Source organism: Pteronotus mesoamericanus, unplaced genomic scaffold, assembly GCF_021234165.1.
Source record: "Pteronotus mesoamericanus isolate MK-2021 breed Mesoamerican mustached bat unplaced genomic scaffold, CSHL_Meso_final contig_557, whole genome shotgun sequence".
Classification (NCBI taxonomy): Eukaryota; Metazoa; Chordata; class Mammalia; order Chiroptera; family Mormoopidae; genus Pteronotus; species Pteronotus mesoamericanus.
In genome coordinates this window covers 1,690,480-1,709,059 of record NW_026555200.1, presented here as the reverse complement: position 1 = coordinate 1,709,059, position 18,580 = coordinate 1,690,480, and the positions used below count along the sequence as shown (strand labels likewise).

Here is an 18,580-nt window from a genome sequence, read left to right as displayed (position 1 = left end):
ATTACTGGAGACCTGGCCCGCAACCCAGGCATGTGCCCTGATCGGGAACTGAACTGGTGACCTTTCAGTTTGCAGGTGTGTGCTCAGTCCACTGAGCCTCACTAGCCAGGGCAACAGTTTTTTTAATAGGAAAAAAGAAAAGAAAAGAAACCTGTGTTTGGAAACTAAAAACCATACTCTTAAAGGAAAGATGGTTAAAGAAGTTATAATAGAAATTACAAAGTGTTTAGAATTGAAAGACAACTGAGATGCAACTAACATACTCTTAAAAATAAATGTCAAATAAATAATCAAGGCAAAAATAAACATTTAAATTTAGAAGTGGAAAAAGGACAATAGAACAAACCTAAGAAATATTTAGAAGTAGAAGTTAAGAAATGTTTAAAATAGGACCAGAAATTCACGAAATAGAAGACCAAAAATTAGAAATGATCAAAAACCAGATGTTGTTTCCTTGAAATAGAAAAAGTGATCTGAACACATGAGAAAAAGAGAAGGCACAGGTAAGTAATATTGGAAATGAAAAATGAGTCATTGGTGAGTCAAACGTTTAAACTAGAGTTAAACTTTTTTCATGCCATCTTTATTTTGATTGCAAATTCAATGGGAAAAATTTTAGTTTAACCACCAAATATGATGATTAGAGTTTTTGAAGAGGTTGGTTTTTTAGATTAAAGAAGTTATTGTATATTCCTTATTTTCTAAGAGCTGTTTGGTTTTTTTGTTTGACAATGGATATATAATTATACCAAATGTATCTATTGAGATGATCATATAATTTTTCTCCTTTTGCCTACTAATATGATAAGTTGTAATGATTTTTTTTTAAAGCTAAACATGGAGTTCCCATATGATGCAGCAATGCTACTCCAAGGAAAACACCTAAGAGAATGAAAAACATAGATTCACACAAAAGCTTATACTTGTTTAAAACAGCATTATTCATAGTAGCCCCAAAGTAGAAACAACTCAACTGTCCATCAACAAATATGATACATCTATGCATTCAATAGAATGTTATTCAGCCATGAAAAGGAATTAAATACTAATACATCATGAATGAACTTTGAAAACATTATGCTAAGTGAAAGAAGGCAGACATAATACTAGACATTCCATTTTATATGAACTGTCCAAAATAAGCAAAGCCATAGAGACAGAAAGTAGATTAGTGGTTGCCAGGGGTGGGGGGCATGGAGAATGGGGAGGGTCTAATAGGTCCAAGGTTTCATTTTGGGATGATGAAAGTGATCTGGAATTAGACAGTGTCGATGGTCGAAGCAGGATGGGAGGAAGCTAGCAAAATTCCTGGGCAAGAGGAATGGGGAGACTGAGATATGATAATTAAGCAAAGCCAAACAGCCTGACCAACTTAACAGCCAGCTAGCGAATTGCAAGACCTTCTCTCCCCTACCCAAGGACACTTGGGAACAAATAGTTTTTACCTCTCCTCCCTAGCTGGAGAATATATCCCTAACCAGGGAGATAGAGGACAGAGACCCAATTAATGCCATCTGTGCCAGCCAAACTCAAGGGCTGATGAAGTCGGGGAAACAAGCAACACAAACCCCGTTAGAGACAGGCAGACGCAAGATGGAAGCAAAGCAGTGCCGCTGGCCAGAGGATAACCCCAAACTCCCTTATACGCTCATTCTGATGCATCAACATATTAAAAACGCACCTGGAGAGCTGATGTATATTCTGCTGAAAGCTTCCCCTAAGAGAAATTAAAGAAGAGGAACTTAAAACCCTTAAGGCAAAGGATGGCAGTATGGGCTCTCTTTGGAGCACGAAATTTTCTCGGGCATGAAATTTTCACCTCCTTTTTCCTAAACTCTCAGGGCCTCCATGAGACTTGCAACCAGGGGAGCAGCGGGCAGTGGCCACTCATTCTGGGCTCACCCCCTGAACCTGTCTCTAAGGGCCCCCTTTTCTCGGACTTCCCAGGAGGCTCAGGCAGCCCCGCCCAGGCTCTCCTGTTGCTGCTTCTACCCTAAGCCCTTCCTTGTTTCGCTGTCCCCAGCTTTAATAAACATACTCTCAAAATCACCTGGACTTGTGTCGTGAAATCTTTCCTGCATGAAGTCAAGAACCCCCACACTACACGGCGGCCCGGGGCGGACCCACTCAGGCAGACCCTTCCACTTACCCCATCCAGTGGTGCGGCTACTCAATCTTGCGAGTAAACTAAAAACAACTGAAATGTATGTTTTAAAGGGTGAATTTTATGATACATAAATTATATTTCAATGGGAAGAAAGATCCTCAGAGATAACGGCAGCTAATAACAACGGCGCGCACCCTGTGAGCACTATGTATCGGACTTATTCTAAGTGCTTTACATCTATTAATTCGCTTATTGCTCTCAGCATTCCTGTAGTTTCTGTTATGAAAACAAAGACAAAGAGAGGACGCTTGTCTGAGGTCATCTAAGCCAACTGGTCATTGTTCAGCCAGGGAACCTGAGACCCAGAGGGGGCATTACCTTGCTCAGGTCACATAGCAACCTAATGGCTACCCAGAACTAGAACCCTGGGCTCCTGCCTGGTTCGCATCAGGAGGCCTCAGAACCAGGTCTCACTTGGGCGGAGGCTGCTCTTAGGGGTCTGTGTGTGTCCCTACAGCCGTCAGGAAACTTTTTGTGGAGAATTTAAAAAGCAAAAAAGGCTCCTGTGAATTAAGCCCTTACCACGAGCTAGGTGCTATGCTCAACACCCCACGCCTCCTCCCAGTGAAGGCTCCCAAATCCCTCTTTACCTTCCTCATCTTTCCTGCTGCAAAACTGAAGACTCAGAGAGATGATGGGACTTGCCCAAGATCACACAGCTAGTAAGTGGTCAAGGAAAATATTGACCCAGCCACGCGGATTAGCATCCATGCCCTAACTACAACACTGAAAGAACGAATGAATGACAGCAATTCAGGAGTTCCCCAGAAGAAGATGCGCTGTCACGATTGCCTCCACAGATGCCGGGAGAGGGGCCAGGGCCAGAAAAAGAAGTTTTAGGGAGACTGGGACAGGACTGTGAGCTGCCGGGTTAGTGGGGAGGTACTAGCGCCCCGCAGAGAGGACTCAGGGATATGGAAGGAGAGGCGGCCACTGGGGTCTGGACTGCGAGGGGCCTCCTAGTCAGCAATCTGGGCAACCAGCAGCTCTGGGCAGCCTTCCAGCTTCCTCTCATCCACAATGGGCAAGGGCACCCACAACTTCCTCCTGTCGCCACCGTCCCCACCGTCCCCACCCGGACGGACATCCCCTCTTGGTTGCGGTTCTTCATGAGGGGCTGCCAGCTGGAGGAGGGAGGGGCCTTAGCGCAGGGCTCAGTGCAGCCCTCAGACTCACCCCCGCTCAGCCCACCCCGCCCTGCCAGGGAGGCACAAGGAAGGGGTGCGTCTCTGCCCCTGCGCCCAGGAGTGCCTGGGAAAGTCAACAGTGACTCAGGGCGGCAGCTGTGGCTCTGGTGCGGTGACTACAATGGGGGATCCCCAGGGTGAGGAGCCCTCCTCTCAGTGTTCCTGAGTCTCCTCACTGCAGGGACCTGAGAACGAGGCCTCTCTCCCTGCTGACTTGAAGCAAAGATAAGGAGCGCCCCCGACCTCTTCATCCTCAGACACCTTAGCTCTACTGCCAGCAGCGCCCCAGATCTGGGGCAGGGGGCCAGGGGCCAGGGCTTGGTGTGGGGAGGCTTTCCCATGGAGAAAGACAGGGGCCTGGGTTATTGGGACAGGTGTCCTGGTGACCGCGTCGTACACTCACTCAACTCACATTTGCAGGAGGACCGTGCTGTGGCTCTGCTAAGGTCGTGAACGCCGGAGCCAGGGTTCCGGAGGTTGGGTTCGGATCCCAGCTCCGGCGCTGACTGGCTGTGTTACTTTGGGCACGTCACTTGACATGCCTGTGCCTCAGTTTCCCCATCTGTGAAATGGGCATAACAACGATGCCTACCTCACAGAACTGAGATGAGCTGAAATACGTAAAGGGTTCCAAGCAAAGTGTTTAGAACAACCCCTGGCTGTTCTAGGCGAGCTCTCCGCCTTCACACCCTGTACTTAGCATCTGGGCACTGCTGAGAACCAAAATCTTCAGACTCCATGGAGCTCACAGCCAAGTGGAGGGTAGGCAGACTATAATAAGGATCTGAGTAAATAAACAAGATCGCCATGATGTGGAGATAAGTGCTGGGAGGGAAATAATCAGAGGTTCCTGACAGACAGTGAGGGAGGGATCGCGGGAGTCAGGGAGAACCACTCCAGAGAGCAGACTCTGGAGGAGCCAGAGGGCAGGAGCTGTGTGATGATCTGAGGAAGGCCTATCCTAGGCAGGGCTGACAGCAAGTGCAAAGGCCCTGAGGCAGGGGCTAGCTTGGCATGCTCTGGGGACAGAAAGGAGGCGACCGTGCTGGACTCTGTTGTAGAGGCTGTCGTAGGGGTGGTCCCATACGGTTGTACCTCGGTACTCGTCAGCTTCGGAACCCATCAAACCCTACACCGGTCGCATTTTGACGAGGGGAAAGTGTTTCGGCCCTCCGAGCTCGTTTGGTCCTCTGTTGTTTGGCGTCAGTTTCGGCACCTGTCACGCGTTCCAGAACGAGTTAATGACGAGCGCTGAGGTCCCGCTGCACCTTCTGTTTAGCAACATCCCTGGCCTCTGCCCTCCAGAGACTTGTACATTCCGCCCCAGCCGTAGCAAACAGAAATGTCTCTCCCCGTTGCCAGTTGCTCCAGTTGAGAAGCACCGGGTTAGGGAGAGAAGGTGGCGCTGAGGCGGCCGTGGGGCTCGGAAGCCACTTCGGGGAGCTGGATGGTGGGAGGCCCAGCGGGGCTGGGTTGTGGCTGGAGGGAAGTGGGCCTGGCCCCTGCCCAAGCCCTGCCAGCGCGCGGCCCGGCTGGGCTCTGCACCAGCTTCCTCCATGGTGCCGCTCCGCCTGAAGGCAGCCTCCTTGCCCCCCGCCCCGTCCCCCGCCCCCCGTGCCCCGGGCATGCCCCGGGAACACCCCCTGGGCTCTCCAGCCTCTGAGCTTTGGCTCCTTCAAAAAGACCCCGCCCTGAGGATGTACATGTAACGGGTCCTCAGAAACTCGTCTTAAGGCTGGGTGACCTCAGTCCTCCTGACCGGGACGAAAAACAAACATGAGGGGTCTTCCCTCAGTCCCCTGTCAGGGGAGGACACGGGAATAGAAAACCTCTTGGACTGAAGCCCCCGCCCCTCCAGGACTCCCCGCTCCCTGCTCTCTGGCTCCCTCTTTCTGAAACTCAGCCTTTCCCTGGACCTCTCCTTGCCTCCCCACCCCTGACCTGACACCCCTCATCACCCTGTCCATCTGTCTGCCTGCCCGCCCCCACCCGCACCTTGTCCCTCTGTCTGTCTGCCGTCTCCCCCCTCTCCTCCTGGGTCTCTCCCCCCTCGGCCCCGGCACTGCCGCCTCCCCCTCCGAGTCTGTCTCTCTCCCCCAGCGGCTCCAGTGGTTTGGACCAGCTCAGCTCCCTTCTGCCCAGATGACCTCACTTCCCACCGCACGCACGCACACGCGCACTCACCGCCACACTCAAGCACACACACACACAGGTCTCTGGCTGGGTTTCATCAGGAATCTGAAGGGCCCCGCCTGAGCCCTGGTCTACCTGGCCGAGTCCCTGGGAGGTGAAGGCCCGGGTCAGGCTGGCCGAAGGCACGCTGTGCTCTGACCGCACCCGGCCCGCACCCTGCCGGGTCTCGCCCAGCAGCTCCTCAAGCCCCTTCCCATTGACCGCCCTCCCATCTCCTGGGGCTGAGGGGGCTGGCTCACGGGTCAGGGTCCCTCTTCTCCGTCCCCAGGAAGGACGACCTGTCACTGCTGTCCCCCACCCTCCCCGCTGCCTTCTGCTAAGGCTTCCAGCCCTGGCTTGAGAGCTGGAGACCAGGGTCTGTCTAGCTCCGCCACCAACACCCTTGGGCTCAGGCCTCAGTTTCCTCCTCTGCAAAAGGGAAGCTTGACGTCAGTCTAGCTGTTCTGCCGGGAGGGTCGAACGCGCTGATTGAGCCTGGTGCCTGGCACGCAGCGGGCACTTGGCAGTGACAGGCATGAAGATTTTTCTGGATAGTCCCCCGCCTGCCCAGCCTCTCGGGCCCCCCAGTCTGCAGCCTGGGCACCTCAGTCGTGAGCCCCCCACTGGCGGCCTGTCTCCAGGAGAACTTCCCGGCAGACTTGGGGGGTCAGAGGGAAGGGGGAGCCAGCCTCCTGCCTTCTAATTTAGATTCCTGGGTTTATGGCAGGAAGCGCAGCGAGGCTGATGCTGTAATTAAGGCGATTCCTGAGGCTGCGGGAGGAGGCAGGGAGAGGAGCCCACCGCAGGGCTGGCCCCCCACTTCTCTCTGCCCCTATGCCAGGAGGCCCAGCCTCAGACCTTCAGCAGCCACGCTGCCTTAGAGGCCTGCTCCCGTACCCCATTTTGCAGCCCAGGAAACCAGAGACGGGCATTTGCATACCAAGGGTCATAGAGGAAGCAGGGACACACGCCTGAACCACCCGCCCTTGGAGGCCCCTGTTTGCCAGCTGTGGCCCAACCCAGAGGTGCAGGGAGAGTCCAGACACGTGGCTTCTTTGTTCTGTCCACCCCAGACCCCCAGTTCCATCTTCCCTGACTCCCCCTCCCCCTACATTCCTGAGGTGTCCGGGCGGAGTCTGGCCAGGGCTGTGGCAGGAGGGGAAGTCCCGCCCAGGGCCCAGGGGTCAAGACCAGGGCGGCAAGGGGCCTGGGCCCAAGCACGCTCCTCCAGGTGGCCAGCGGCGGGGACCCTGGAGCCTGGCATTTCTGACCATCCTTCCTGCACACGGGGCCCTGGGGCTGGAGCTCCAATCCTCGCTCCGCTCCTCACTGGGTGACCTTGGGTCTCTCCTTTCTGACCCTCAGCGTTCACATCTGGACACAGGGGACAACCGTGACCGCCTCTCCCTGCCCCTGGCTAGGGCCCAAATGAGATCCCACCGGAGCCTGTGTGTGCCCCGCACTGGTGCCCACCCTCCTTCCAGCACCAGCCTGCCAGGCTCTGGGGCCTTCGGTAAAGCTCCACCCAGCCCGGGCCCCGCATCATCTTCTGTAAAACACGAGGGCCTTAAACAGAGTCAGGGGCTCAGACTATGGGATCTCACACCAATTCAAAAAAATGGGGCAGGTGTGAGTGGGGCTGTGACTCCTCGCTCTGCCAAGTTAGGATGTTTTTAAAAACATCCTCGAGCACAAAGACAGGAGCGCAACCAAGGTGAGGCAGGGCGCTCGCCCTCAGCAGCCTTTCTCCTTCCCAGCCTGGCTGCCTCCGGCGCTGGACCGGGCTCAGCGCTGCACCCCGGGCCGGGCTGTTTGGAGGGTGCCTGTGGGCATGTGCATGTGCGTGCATGCGTTTGTGGTGGGCGGAGGGAGGTGCTGAGGGTCAGGGATGCACTCCCACCCCACCAAGGGGCAGGCTACCTCGCAGGCTCAGGGCAGGGCCAGTACCCAGCCAGCCACCGCCTCCTGCCATGAACCCCGAGCGGGGGATCTGGGTTAACAGATATGGATCAGGGTGGGGACGGGAGGGGGTGCCAGGCATTCCTCAAGCTGGGGAGAAAGGGGACTTTGTTGCCTGAAACTGAGCCACCCCCGGGCTCCTTGTGTGCGCGGGCACTCTGCCAGGACGGAGGAACCCACTTGGGTGACAGTGGGGTGTGCCAAGGCCTCTCCTGAAGCTGCTTGCCTCCCTCCCCGTCCCCGCCCCACCGCCTTGCTCTCCCCAGTCAGGTGGGCCCTCCTCCCAGCCTGGGGCCTCAACAGATCTTTCAAAGGGTGCAGATGCTGACCTGGGAGGGGGCTTGGCTGAGGGCTGAGCCCCAGGACAGATGGAGGTCAGGGTGGTGTTAGGACGGGGAGGTGGCCTGCCCCCACGCCCCGCTGGGGTGCGGGGAGGGGTGGGCTCCTGATGGGGAGCAGCGTGGCAGCACTCACACAGTCCGCTCACACGGTTCCGTCCAGCCCTCTCGACAGTCCTGGGAGGAGCTACAGCTAATCCCGTTTTATGGGCCAATAAACAGAGGCTCAGCGAGGGGAGGGCGGAGGGCTTGCAGGTTCCAGAGGAGGAACTGCAAATCAGGCCAGCCCATCACAGAGCTCACGCCTTGGCGAGCCCTATTACCTCCTCCCTTAGTGACACCTGGGAGGGGGCCACCTAGCCATCCCCAAGGTAGGCCTGTCTCTCAGAGTGCCTGTCCAGAGGGGCCAGGTCTGGGGTTGGCGCAGACCACACCATGTTCCAGGCTTTCAAGGATCAGGTGACCCGCAGCACAGAGCAGTGCGGTTCTCAGTAGGTGTTTAATACGTGCTTGTTGAGCCCTGACTGGTGTAGCTCAGTGGGCTGAGCACCAGCCTGTGAATCAAAAGGTTGCTGGGGCGATTCCTAGCCAGGGTACATGCCTGGGTTGCAGGCCAGATTCCCAGCTGGGGGCTTGTAGGAGAGTAACTCTCAGGCATTGATGTTTCTCTCCCTCTCTTTCTCCCTCCCTTCCCCTCTCTCTAAAAATAAATAAATAGAACCTTTTTTTTTTTTAAAGTGCTCACTGATGCTACTGGGTGACAAGTCCTGTCCCTGTCCAGGTCTCAAGTCCCCACACGTGCCCTGAGAGGCCTTTCCCCCCAGGTCTGTCTCACTGGGGCCTTTGCCTTCTCTGGTTCCAACTGGCTCTGCCCCCATCTCCCAGCCCAGCGTCCCCGATGACCCCCCAAGGCCTCCCTTCCTCGTCCCACAGGCTGATTATCCTGCCGGGGACCCAGGAGGAGGTTCTGCCTGTAGCTGCTCCTCACAGCCTCTGGCCCTGGATCTGAGGGTGAGATGGGGCGGGAGCCCAGGGCCTGGAGCCCCTTTATCTCTGTTGTCCCACTTCCTGGGAGCCCAGAGAGGAGGGCTGGGGACGTGGGGCCAGCACTGGTGGTGCCGGCAGGGTTTCCAGCCTGAGCCGGAGGCCCCGCGGGGGGAGACGGTGGGCTCTGGAATGCACGGCCTCCTGCTGTCCCTCCCTCTGCCGCCCTTGAGTCACTTCAGAGGGTGAAAGCACAGAGCAGCCTCCTTTGTCCCCGGCCCAAGCTTAATAGGATTGGGCGGGGGTGGGGAATGGGCCGCTGGTGGGGCACTTCCCCCTCGGAGGCCACAAAGGGGCCCTGTGACATCACGCTGCCCCCTGCTGTGATGTCAGAGGCCACCACAAAGGGCCTTTCCAGACAGATGGCTAGGGGTGGGGCGGGTGGGGGGCAGGGCATGAACACCTGCATCCTCGGTGGGGGCAGGCGGGGGCAACAGTGCTCTGCTCTCACAGATGGCCGGCAACACTTAGATAATTATCAGTCAACACACACATTTTTTACCAGGGGACAGCACAATTTTGGAGAAAATGAAAGTTGAAATTGTCTTGTCCATCCTTCCCTCTCTCTAGTTAAGAACGATTAGGATAAAAATAATGTCCTTAGCTGGGCAAGGAGGCCCTCTGGGTTCAGGCCCCTCCCTACCCCACAGTCTCCACGTTCCCTGCCCCCAAAGCTGCAGCCACACTGGCCTTCCCCCAGCTTCCAAGCTGAACACCCTTCTTCCTACCCCTACCACCTCATCCTTCAAGTCCACTCAGACACCACTTCCTCCAGGAAGCCTTCCCTGACCTGTCCCAGACTAAGTGGCTCTTTCTCTGGGTCCCCTTCTTCTCATGCTGCCCAAACCATGGCAATTATTTTTTAAGTGATCTTGATGTTTCCATAGGCCTCTCTCCCTGGCAGACTGGGGAATCTGCCACCAAGCCCCGTTCATTGATGCCGTCATCAAATATGTGGGCGTACCCTGGGTGTCTGGGGATTCAGGAGCCACAAAACAGATCTGTCCTTGCCTTCATGGAACGGGCAGTGGGCAGAAGGTGGGGCCAGTAACAGACAGTCATCGCGTCCTGTGAGCCTAGAGCTGCAGAGTCAAAAGTGCACAAAGGAAGCGTGACAGGGTCGGGCCGCCTTTAACATGGGTGACAGGCACACTCTGAAAAGTAAGAGGTTGGTGGGTTGTGCCAAGGGCGTGGCAAAGCGCTCCAGGCAGCGGTGGCACAGAGTGGGCCCCAGAGACGGCCTAGGCTCGCCCACTCCGGAACCCATTGATGCAGAAGACGGCGCCGGGGCTGGGGGCTAGGTTCGAATCCTGCCCCCGCCACTTTCTAGCTTCAGGGCCTTCAGGCAAGCCTTTCACTTCTCTATGCCTCCTGCTAGGGTGACCAAATAAAATGTCATCCAAATAGAGACAGAGTGAAAGGGGACAGTACTACTAATGATACAGAACAATAGGCCTGACACGGGTCCTGGGCAACTGGGGTACGTGTACAGTCCCCCCCATCTGCGTGTGGATAATAATCATTGCAGTCCATAGAGTTCTTGAAGAAAGTAACGGGGAGAAGGGAACTGAGGCTGCTCAGGGGAGCGAGCTGGACAGACAAACGCTCCTCTGAGACCGTCCCAGCCCTGCGGGACCTGTGTGCTGAAATGGGGACGTGGGGAGGTGGGGCTGGTTTTTCCTAAACCAGCTGGCAACAGGGGTGGTTCTTGAGGTTTCTTGGGGGACGAAGCATCTGAGCTGGGCTTGGGAGGGTGAGTATATTCTCTACAGGCAGAAGTAAGCGGGGGAGGATGGGGAGGATGGGAGGGCTCCGTCGGAGAGGCGAGGGCCGGTTTGGAGGGTCTGGATGGAGCAAGAGTGAGATGGGAGGGGTGTGGAGTTTGGGGCAGTGGGCAGGGGGGCTGTGTCCTGGGGATTTGGGGGTATAACTGCTCCCAGATGCTGGGACTCGTCTTCCCCGGGCCTCGAGGCCTGGCCCTTGGGGACAGGACCCCTCCACCCAGCAGGAGACCTGGTCATAAGTTTCCTGGTTCTGCCAGACCAATGTGGAAAGTGCATCCGTCTGTCCAGGCTGCCAAGGCTGCTGGGGAATGTGATGAGGCTGCTGAAATGGGGCCCAGGCCCAGGGGGAGAGAGGGGCCCCCGCCCCTGGCAGGGCGGGGTATGGCCGCAGCTTCCCAGAAACCCAGCCTGGTTCCGCCGACAGAGAGAACGGCTGACAAGGTTCGGATGGGGAAAGCCAGATCCCGAGGGGCTGGAGCGGGGCCTGCTGCCTGGGGCTGCGGCGCAGAGGGTGTCAGGAGAAGGGAGCAGGCAAACCCAGGGAGGGCGGGAGCCAGCATGCCAGCCAGGATGGACTTCGTCAAGCCCCCCACGTCACTAAGGGTTAAATGGAGGCCCAGGGGGCACAGAGGGTCCCACAGCAAAGTCAGCAGGGGATGCCCGCCAAAGCCCGTCTCCCTCTTCCCGCCCGAGGGTCTTCCTGGTGTTCTGCTTCCTAAGGACCTCCAGGACCTCCAGATGTCACCTCCTAGCTGTGGGATCTTGGTCCGATACCATAACCACACTGAGCCTCAGTGTCCCCATCTGCAAAATGAAGAAAACTCCATGTTTTGCAGGGTCACTGTGATCCTTCAATATGACAATGTGGGTGTCAGGCTTGGCACACTGACTATCACATAGTAGGTGTTCAAGTAGGTGTTCAGAAACACTGGATCCCTTCTCCCTTACTTCCTGTGCAGTTCTGGCCAGCCAGCGGGAGCCGGGAGTCTGTGTAGGCGGCACCCCACGCCACCGGCATCCAGGGATAGCGAACAACCTGGCCTCTTATGCCCCCACTGGTCCCTCGGGTCCTAAAAGTGTGGCTCCCCTTCCCTTCATTCATTTGGTTACTGAGGGCGTACTGGGTGTCAGACACCGTTCTGGGCGAGGGCGATGGGGAGATGCAGCACCCGTTCATTCAACCTCTGCTCTCGCAGCATCGGCCACCTGCCAGGCCCTATCCAGCCCCTTGGGCCGCCGCTGGAAATGGGGCAGGGGCAGAGAGCTTGCCCATTCTTCTAGGATTTGCTAATTCAATAGAAAATCCAAGGCTGGTGCCTGGTGACGCTGTTTTAATTTGCCCCCCGGACTGGGAGCCCCGGAGAAAGGGGACAACTCCCAACCAGACACCCTCCTACTTGCTGCTTTTGCCTCCTTTGGGGCTTCGTTGGTGCATCAGAGGGTTGCCAAGCCCCCGCAGCGCAGAGCCCAGGAACGGCCCACTCCCCAGCCGAGACGGCTGAGGTCGGAGATGAGGGTTCTGCGTGGGGTGGGGACAAGGGCAGGGCTGGTGTCGCAGGGCTGCTCACGACACGACGGCCAGGGACTAGGGTGGCTTGGGAGCCGCAGCAGGTCTTGTCCTCGTCAAGTCAAGGGACTCAGACCTATCCACAGAGGTCTGGCTTATGGAGGGCAGGGACAGTCTCTTCTGGGGACATGTATTTCCCCTTTGCCTGGTGGACGCCTCCTGGACATCAGCCTCAGCGTGGAGGGCTCCTCTTCCTACAGGAAGCCTGCCTGAACTTCCAGGCTGAATCAGGTCCCCTCCGCTGGGTCCTGTAACACCCAGCCCCTCCCACTCCTCACCTGAGTCTCCCTGTGTTGCCGCGGCCCCTCCTACCTGCCTGAGGGCCCCTTGGGGGCTGTGAGGGCCTTCCTTACTCTGCGGCCCCAGGGCCCCACCTGGCACAGAGCAGGAGACATCCACTGAGGGACAGCGTCAAGCAGGAAACCTGCCTCTGTCCTCTCTGCCCCCTCCCCAATCTGCGTGCCTGGGTCGCGGGGCACTGGGGCACTAAGAGACCTGGGGCGGAAGGCTACCTGGCCTTAGTTTTTCCCAAACCAGTGGCTTCTTAGCCCATATCCACAGAGGTGGCCATGACAGAGAATGTCCGCACGTGGCAGCTGAGAGCGGCAGGTGGAAACCATTTTCATCAGGGCTCTGCAGCACGCGACCAGGAGCCCAGGAGCGTCTGGGCTGGGCTCCCGCCCCTGCTGTGCAGGAGCCTGCGGCTCTGGGCTCTGGCGAGTTACTTAACCTCCAGGTGCCTCAGTGTTCCAATCTGTAAAGTGGTAATGCGGGCGCCCGCCCCGAAGGGGTGTTGAAAAGATTAAGTAAGTAAACACCGGCAAAGCGCTCAGAGCGGTGGGTGGCACCCAGTATATCTTTTCTAAGTGTTTGATGATACCTGATCTTAAATTCAAGCAACATATTCCTGCTGCTCTGGGTTGGTTTGTTTGTTTTTTCATATCAACTTGGTTACCATGGTGGTGTTGCCAGGTTTCTCCAACGTGAAAAAAAAATTTTAACCCTTTCTACACTTTGTTTCTTTATAAGGGTATCACGAGGCCAGTCCACACTCAAAGCCGTGGGAAATTAAGCTCCACCTGCTGGAGGGGGGAACCTATGTGGATTATTTGGAATTGTTTTCTAAAGAAGATTTATCCAGTTTCCCCATTTATTTATTTCTTCAATTATTGTTTACATCAGTATGGACACATGGATATGTAGTTTCTGCTTTGGGTTATAATCTGATTCTGTTATTTGTTGGTCAGTCTGGTCTAGGTTTGGTCATTTGGGGCCTCCGTCGGGTGGGCCCCCGTGTCTCACACCGCGCCCCCACCTGTTTATTTTGCAAGCATTTCCTTTCTCTCTAGAACTACGAGATAGGTGCTCCAGACTCATTTTGTGTTTTCCATGCTTCAGACCTGGAACCAGTCATTTCTCTAAGGAGCCCTGGTTCCTTTCATTAGAGAGTGGCACTTAGGAACCAAGATCTGGGGCCTGGATGTGCTTATTCCTACCAGGGTGTCACAGCCTCTCAGCCCTCTAGGGGACAGAGCCGGGTTTAAGTTTTCCCTTTGGTCAATTGTGGGACCTGTTGGAAGCTCCAGACAGCTGCCCAACTGCCTTTGAACAGACCCCAGTCTGCAGCCCAGGCCTGTGTGACCTCTTGTGACCTCATGTGTCCTAGGAGGGCTTCTATCAGGATGCTGAGGGAGGAGGTGCACGAGGTCACCTTCCCCATGCTGAGCCACTTCCTGTGTCCACTCCTGCTTGCCAGTGGGGCCCCTGGGTGGTCGAGTTGCTTTAGCAAGGGGACTCAAGCCTGGCCTCAGGTGACCTTGCAGCCCAGACTGCTGGGGGAACGCAGGCTTGCTCCCTGCAGTGGCGGTGGCAGGAGCCAGAGCCCAGTAACACAGCCAAGGTCTCATGCAGGCCTGACGGGGCAAAAGCTAGGTCCCAGGACGGCCTGACTCAGCCACATGCCCCGCACGCCCAGGTGGCCCAGTGCTAACAGAAGGCCTGCTGAGCTGGTCCCTGTGCTCCCTTCCCTTCCCCAACCCCAGCCCTGCCTGGCGCCCACTGGTGCTCTGCGGGCCGGGCCCAGGAGCTGGCTCCCCATGGAAGCAGCTCTCCTGCCGCGGCAGGGGGTCAGGGCAGAGTCTCGGGCCGGCCCTGAGACACAGAGGCAGGCTGAGGGAGGGCCCTCACCTTTGCCAGAACCTTTCTTCTCTGCCCACAGGCCGGGAGTCAGGAGGCCTGTAACTCAAGCCTGACTCTACCAGTGACTTTTGTCTGGGGCACAGGAATCGCACCTCACCCTGCTTCAGATCTTCAGTGGCTCCTCATTGCCCTCAGCTTAAATGCCCTGTCCCTAACCCTGGCCAGGGGGCTCAGTTGGTTGGAGCATTGTTCTGTACACCAAAAATGTTGCAGGTTCGATTCCGGATCAGGGCACATACCTGGGTTTTGAGTTTGACCCCTGGTCAGAATGCATATGATTGGTGACAGATATTTCTATTTCTTCCTCTCTCCCTTCCTCTCTCTCTAAAATCAATAAACATATCCTTGGGCGAGGATTAAAAAAAAAAGCTCTGCTCCTAGATAGGCCTTACAAGCCTCTGGGCATCTCTTCAGCACCCACGTCCCACCCTGATACTACCACGTCGCCCGTGGCTTCCCTTGCACAACCCCATGGTTTCATGCCTCCACAACTACTCTGCTGCACCACCCTCTTCTGCTACGTAGCTGGTTGATCCCGAGTCCCTGAGGCCCCAGCTCTGGGCTCCCCTCCTCCAGGAAGCCTTCCTTCTGTGCCCCCGATCACCTTGGCTCACCTGGGCATGTCCGGCGTCACCTGTGTGCCACATCTTCCTAAGATGCGAGCAACCTCTGGCATTCAGGGAAGCAGCCTGGTATGGTAGAGAAGGCTCAGGCTGTGAAATCAGAATTCTGGCTTCCCTCAAGGCCTCTGCTCCTTCCTGCTGTGTGACTTAAAGCAAGTCACCCCAATAAATTCCATTAAAAATTTTTTTAATTAAAAAACATAGCAAGTCAGCGCACATCTCTGAGCCTTCGTGTCCTCTGTGAGAAATGCATCTCACTGGGATTTCCAGCCCTGCTTTCAATTTCGGGCCCCGCCTCCAACTTGCTGTGAGGCCGTGGTGGGCCAGTCCCGTCGGGGGACCCGGCCTCAGTTGTCCTTGTCTGTAACATGGGGCCACCCACAAAACTCGGAGTGCTGAGGCTCCAACAAGCCAAAACTTGCGAAAATCTTTTGTCAGCCTCAAAGCCCAGCATGGGCAATCGAAGAATATATTTCAACAGCTCCGTGGAGACACGTAGGAGGGAGGCTGGTGGTGGCTCTCACCGCGCTCCCGCCTCCCAGCCCTCCACGGCCTTCAGATCAAAGGTGACGGAGGCCTGCTGGCATGGAGGCTGGGCTTGGCCGGGCCTGCTCCCTGGCTCGCTGCCCACCTCCCACCCAGCCCCACTACCAGGGCTCCATGACACGTGTGCCTTGCGAAAGAAGCTGTTTAAATGTGCGGGGTGGGGGTGAGCCCCTTTACCTACCCCCCGCTTTCAACACAGATGGCCTCTGTACCCCGCTGCCCCTCCAAAACTCAGAGCCAAGATCAGTTTGATCTATCTGCAACTTTATTCCAGAGCAGAAATGTCATTTCCTAACAATAAATATAAAAAAAGTAATAAATTAAGGTTCGAAAAAATAACCAATAAAACAAAATCATTAACACTGATGGAGTAATGACGTTGTCTTACGCGGCAAGAGGTGGACGGACCAGCCCCCAGCCCAGGAATGTCTGGCACAGGCTGTCCTCTGTCCCAAGCCCTAGCCAGGCCCCCTGTCACACACACATTCTCTCCACAAAGTACAAAATATACATTTAAAAAACCTCAACACAACCAAGCATCCTGTGAGGGCCCTGGGGAAGCAAGAGTCAGGCCCACGGGGGCTGAGGCCAGGGCCTGGCGGAAGGCACTAGAGGGTGAGGGAACTACTTTGGGTCTCACCCAGCTGAGTTCGCTGTCTGTCCTCTCCTCGTGAGAGGGCGGGGCTTGAAGTACCCTGTGCCCGTGGCCACCTCCTGAGACAGCAACAGGGAGGCAGGTTTGGAAATGTCCCACATGTACGTGCGAAGGCTTCGGCGGGGCTCCTGCCTGCCCTGGGATGCTGGGTTCAAGTGGCGCCATCTAAGTGCTTGGCTGGTTGTCCTTTGTGGGCGAAGAGGCCCCCGGCCCGGGATCCCTGAGCATCTCCTCAGTTCAGGCCAAGGGTGTCGTCCGAGACGCCCCCAGCCGAGGCCTCAGGGTGGCACCAGTAAGAAACAACTAGAAATAAATAAGGTCCCTAGTGGCCAGGTGCAGGGCTGGTAGGGAGGCCACCGTTGCTTCAAGTATTCTTGGCCAAGGGGCGCAAGACCCTGTCGGAGCTCAGATGGGGATCCCCACTGTGTTCACTTGGTCCTTGAGTCCCAGCAGGCTGTAGGCGATCCGCTTCTGGTGGCCGGGCAGCCGCACACCAATCTTCTTGATGTCACTGTGGGCGGGAGGGAGAGAGGGAGCGTCAGGGGCTGGCGTGGAGAGCTGGGCGGCTGCAGGAGGGCGGCCGAGGTGAGAGACGAGAGGGGGGCCTAGGGGACCTGGGGGCGATTGAGTTCCCTTCAGGCAGAGGCCCGACTGCATCATGAAAGCTGGCTCCCTTGGACAAAATTTAAAAATGATACAAGCGCTAACCCTGTGAGCAGCTTTTTTCTTTACATCAAATCTGCAGGATTATCTGTGAAGCAGGTGCTCTTCTCAGGCTCATTTTTTAAAAATAGTTTTAATGTATTTTTTTCCCATTACCATTTAGTCCCCTTAGAGCCCCCTCCCACACTCACTGTGTTGATTGGAAAACTGAGGCTCAGAGAGGTAAAGTGACTTGCCCAAAGTTGCACAGCTAGGAGGGTGAAGAACTGGGAATCAAACCCACTGTGGACACTGCATTCCCTCTCCCATCTCGAGTCTGTCCCTGCTGCCCCCAGCTAAGGCCTCCTACCAGGCAGTGCGGAGGCCATCAACAGGGGCAGGGACCCTCTAAGGCTGCTGCTCAGAGGTCTCTCCCCTTATTCCACCCCCACTCCTTCCAAGTTCCCACAGCTGCTAACTGACCAAGGATTCAGGAAATACTTGCTGAGGGGCCACCAAAGTCAAAGCCCTGCTGGTCCCTTATAAGAGGGGCTTGCAGGTCACCTGAGGCAGGTGGGTTCCTTTCAGGACTCAAATTCCTCTCCTGGAAAATGGGATAACAGTGCTCAAGTGCAGAGGGGGGAGAACTGGACACCGGTGGCAGAGGGGGAAGGCGGCTCGGGCGCCAGGTAGAAAGGTGTGCCCAGGGCCCACAGCGCCGCCCCGCCCCCCGTGCTTCCCCATCCCCTCGTAAAACCACTTATGCTCCCAGAGCCCTGGAGCGGGATGGTTATTGCTCTCTCTGGGAGTTTTCTCCTCAGCAGTCCTCACCCACCAGCCCAAACCCACGAAAACACCCAGGTTTTTATGGGCCGTCTCCTGGCTGTAAACGGAGCTAATTATATGGTGCAAGCTCCTATTTGCAATTCTGGAGACATGACTTTCCCACCGGTGCTGGGAGCCCTCAGAGGGGTGCTGAGCAGGGAGGGCAGACTTAGGTGGGTGGGGAGGGGGGCCTCCAGGAGGGGCTGAGGCTCCCACTGCAGCAGGAAGGCCCGGAGTTGGACATCTGGGAGGACTTCCTAACCTTCGCTGCAGCACCATTTCTTTTTTTTTTTCTTTTTTCTTTTTTTTTAATTAATTTATTTACTTTTTAAATATATTTGTCTCTGCCTTCCCCCCACCTCTTTCCCTTGCCCCCTCCCACCTTCCCTCCCTCAGCTCTTCCCCTTCGGTTTTGTCCATGATGCAGCACCATTTCTAACCTAAGCAGTTGGGGGATGTTACAAAAGAGCTGTTTTCCTCATCCCTGGGGGTCTCACCATGGGGCTCGCTGAGAATCATCTGCAGCATTGGGGACAGAGGCAGGATCCTGAGCCCACCTGCAGATTCCCTGGCCTTGAAGCCCAGAAGGTAGGGCAGGGACTGCACCGTATGGCTCCCAAAGACCCTGGTGCCTGATTTAAGAATCTGTGGGTTATGTGAGCTACCGGAGGATAATGGCTGAGGCCGTCCCTCAGCCCCACACCCTCCCGCGGTCTAGGAAAGGCCTGGTACACGGCAGGTCTTCAAGGAGTGCCTGCTGACTGAATGAAAGAATGAGTTCTTTGGTGGATACCGAGCCACAGCCCGGGCCGCCTCCGGCCACCTCCCAGGCCGGTGTGGTCCACGTGACAGAGTGGGTGCTGAGGTTGCTT

At 56.2% G+C, this 18,580-nt stretch overlaps 1 protein-coding gene across 1 annotated transcript in view; it reads right to left on the bottom strand.

Annotated features, from left to right (window-relative positions):
- Positions 1-15,882: 15,882 nt before the first annotated feature.
- The window catches only part of EPHA2 (EPH receptor A2), a 27,419-nt gene continuing 24,721 nt past the window's right edge, over positions 15,883-18,580 (bottom strand). Inside the window, exon 17 of the mRNA XM_054579692.1 lies at positions 15,883-16,752. Within this exon, the coding sequence (XP_054435667.1) occupies positions 16,647-16,752 (106 nt within the window). The 3' untranslated portion in view covers positions 15,883-16,646. The remainder of the gene's footprint in view (positions 16,753-18,580) is intronic.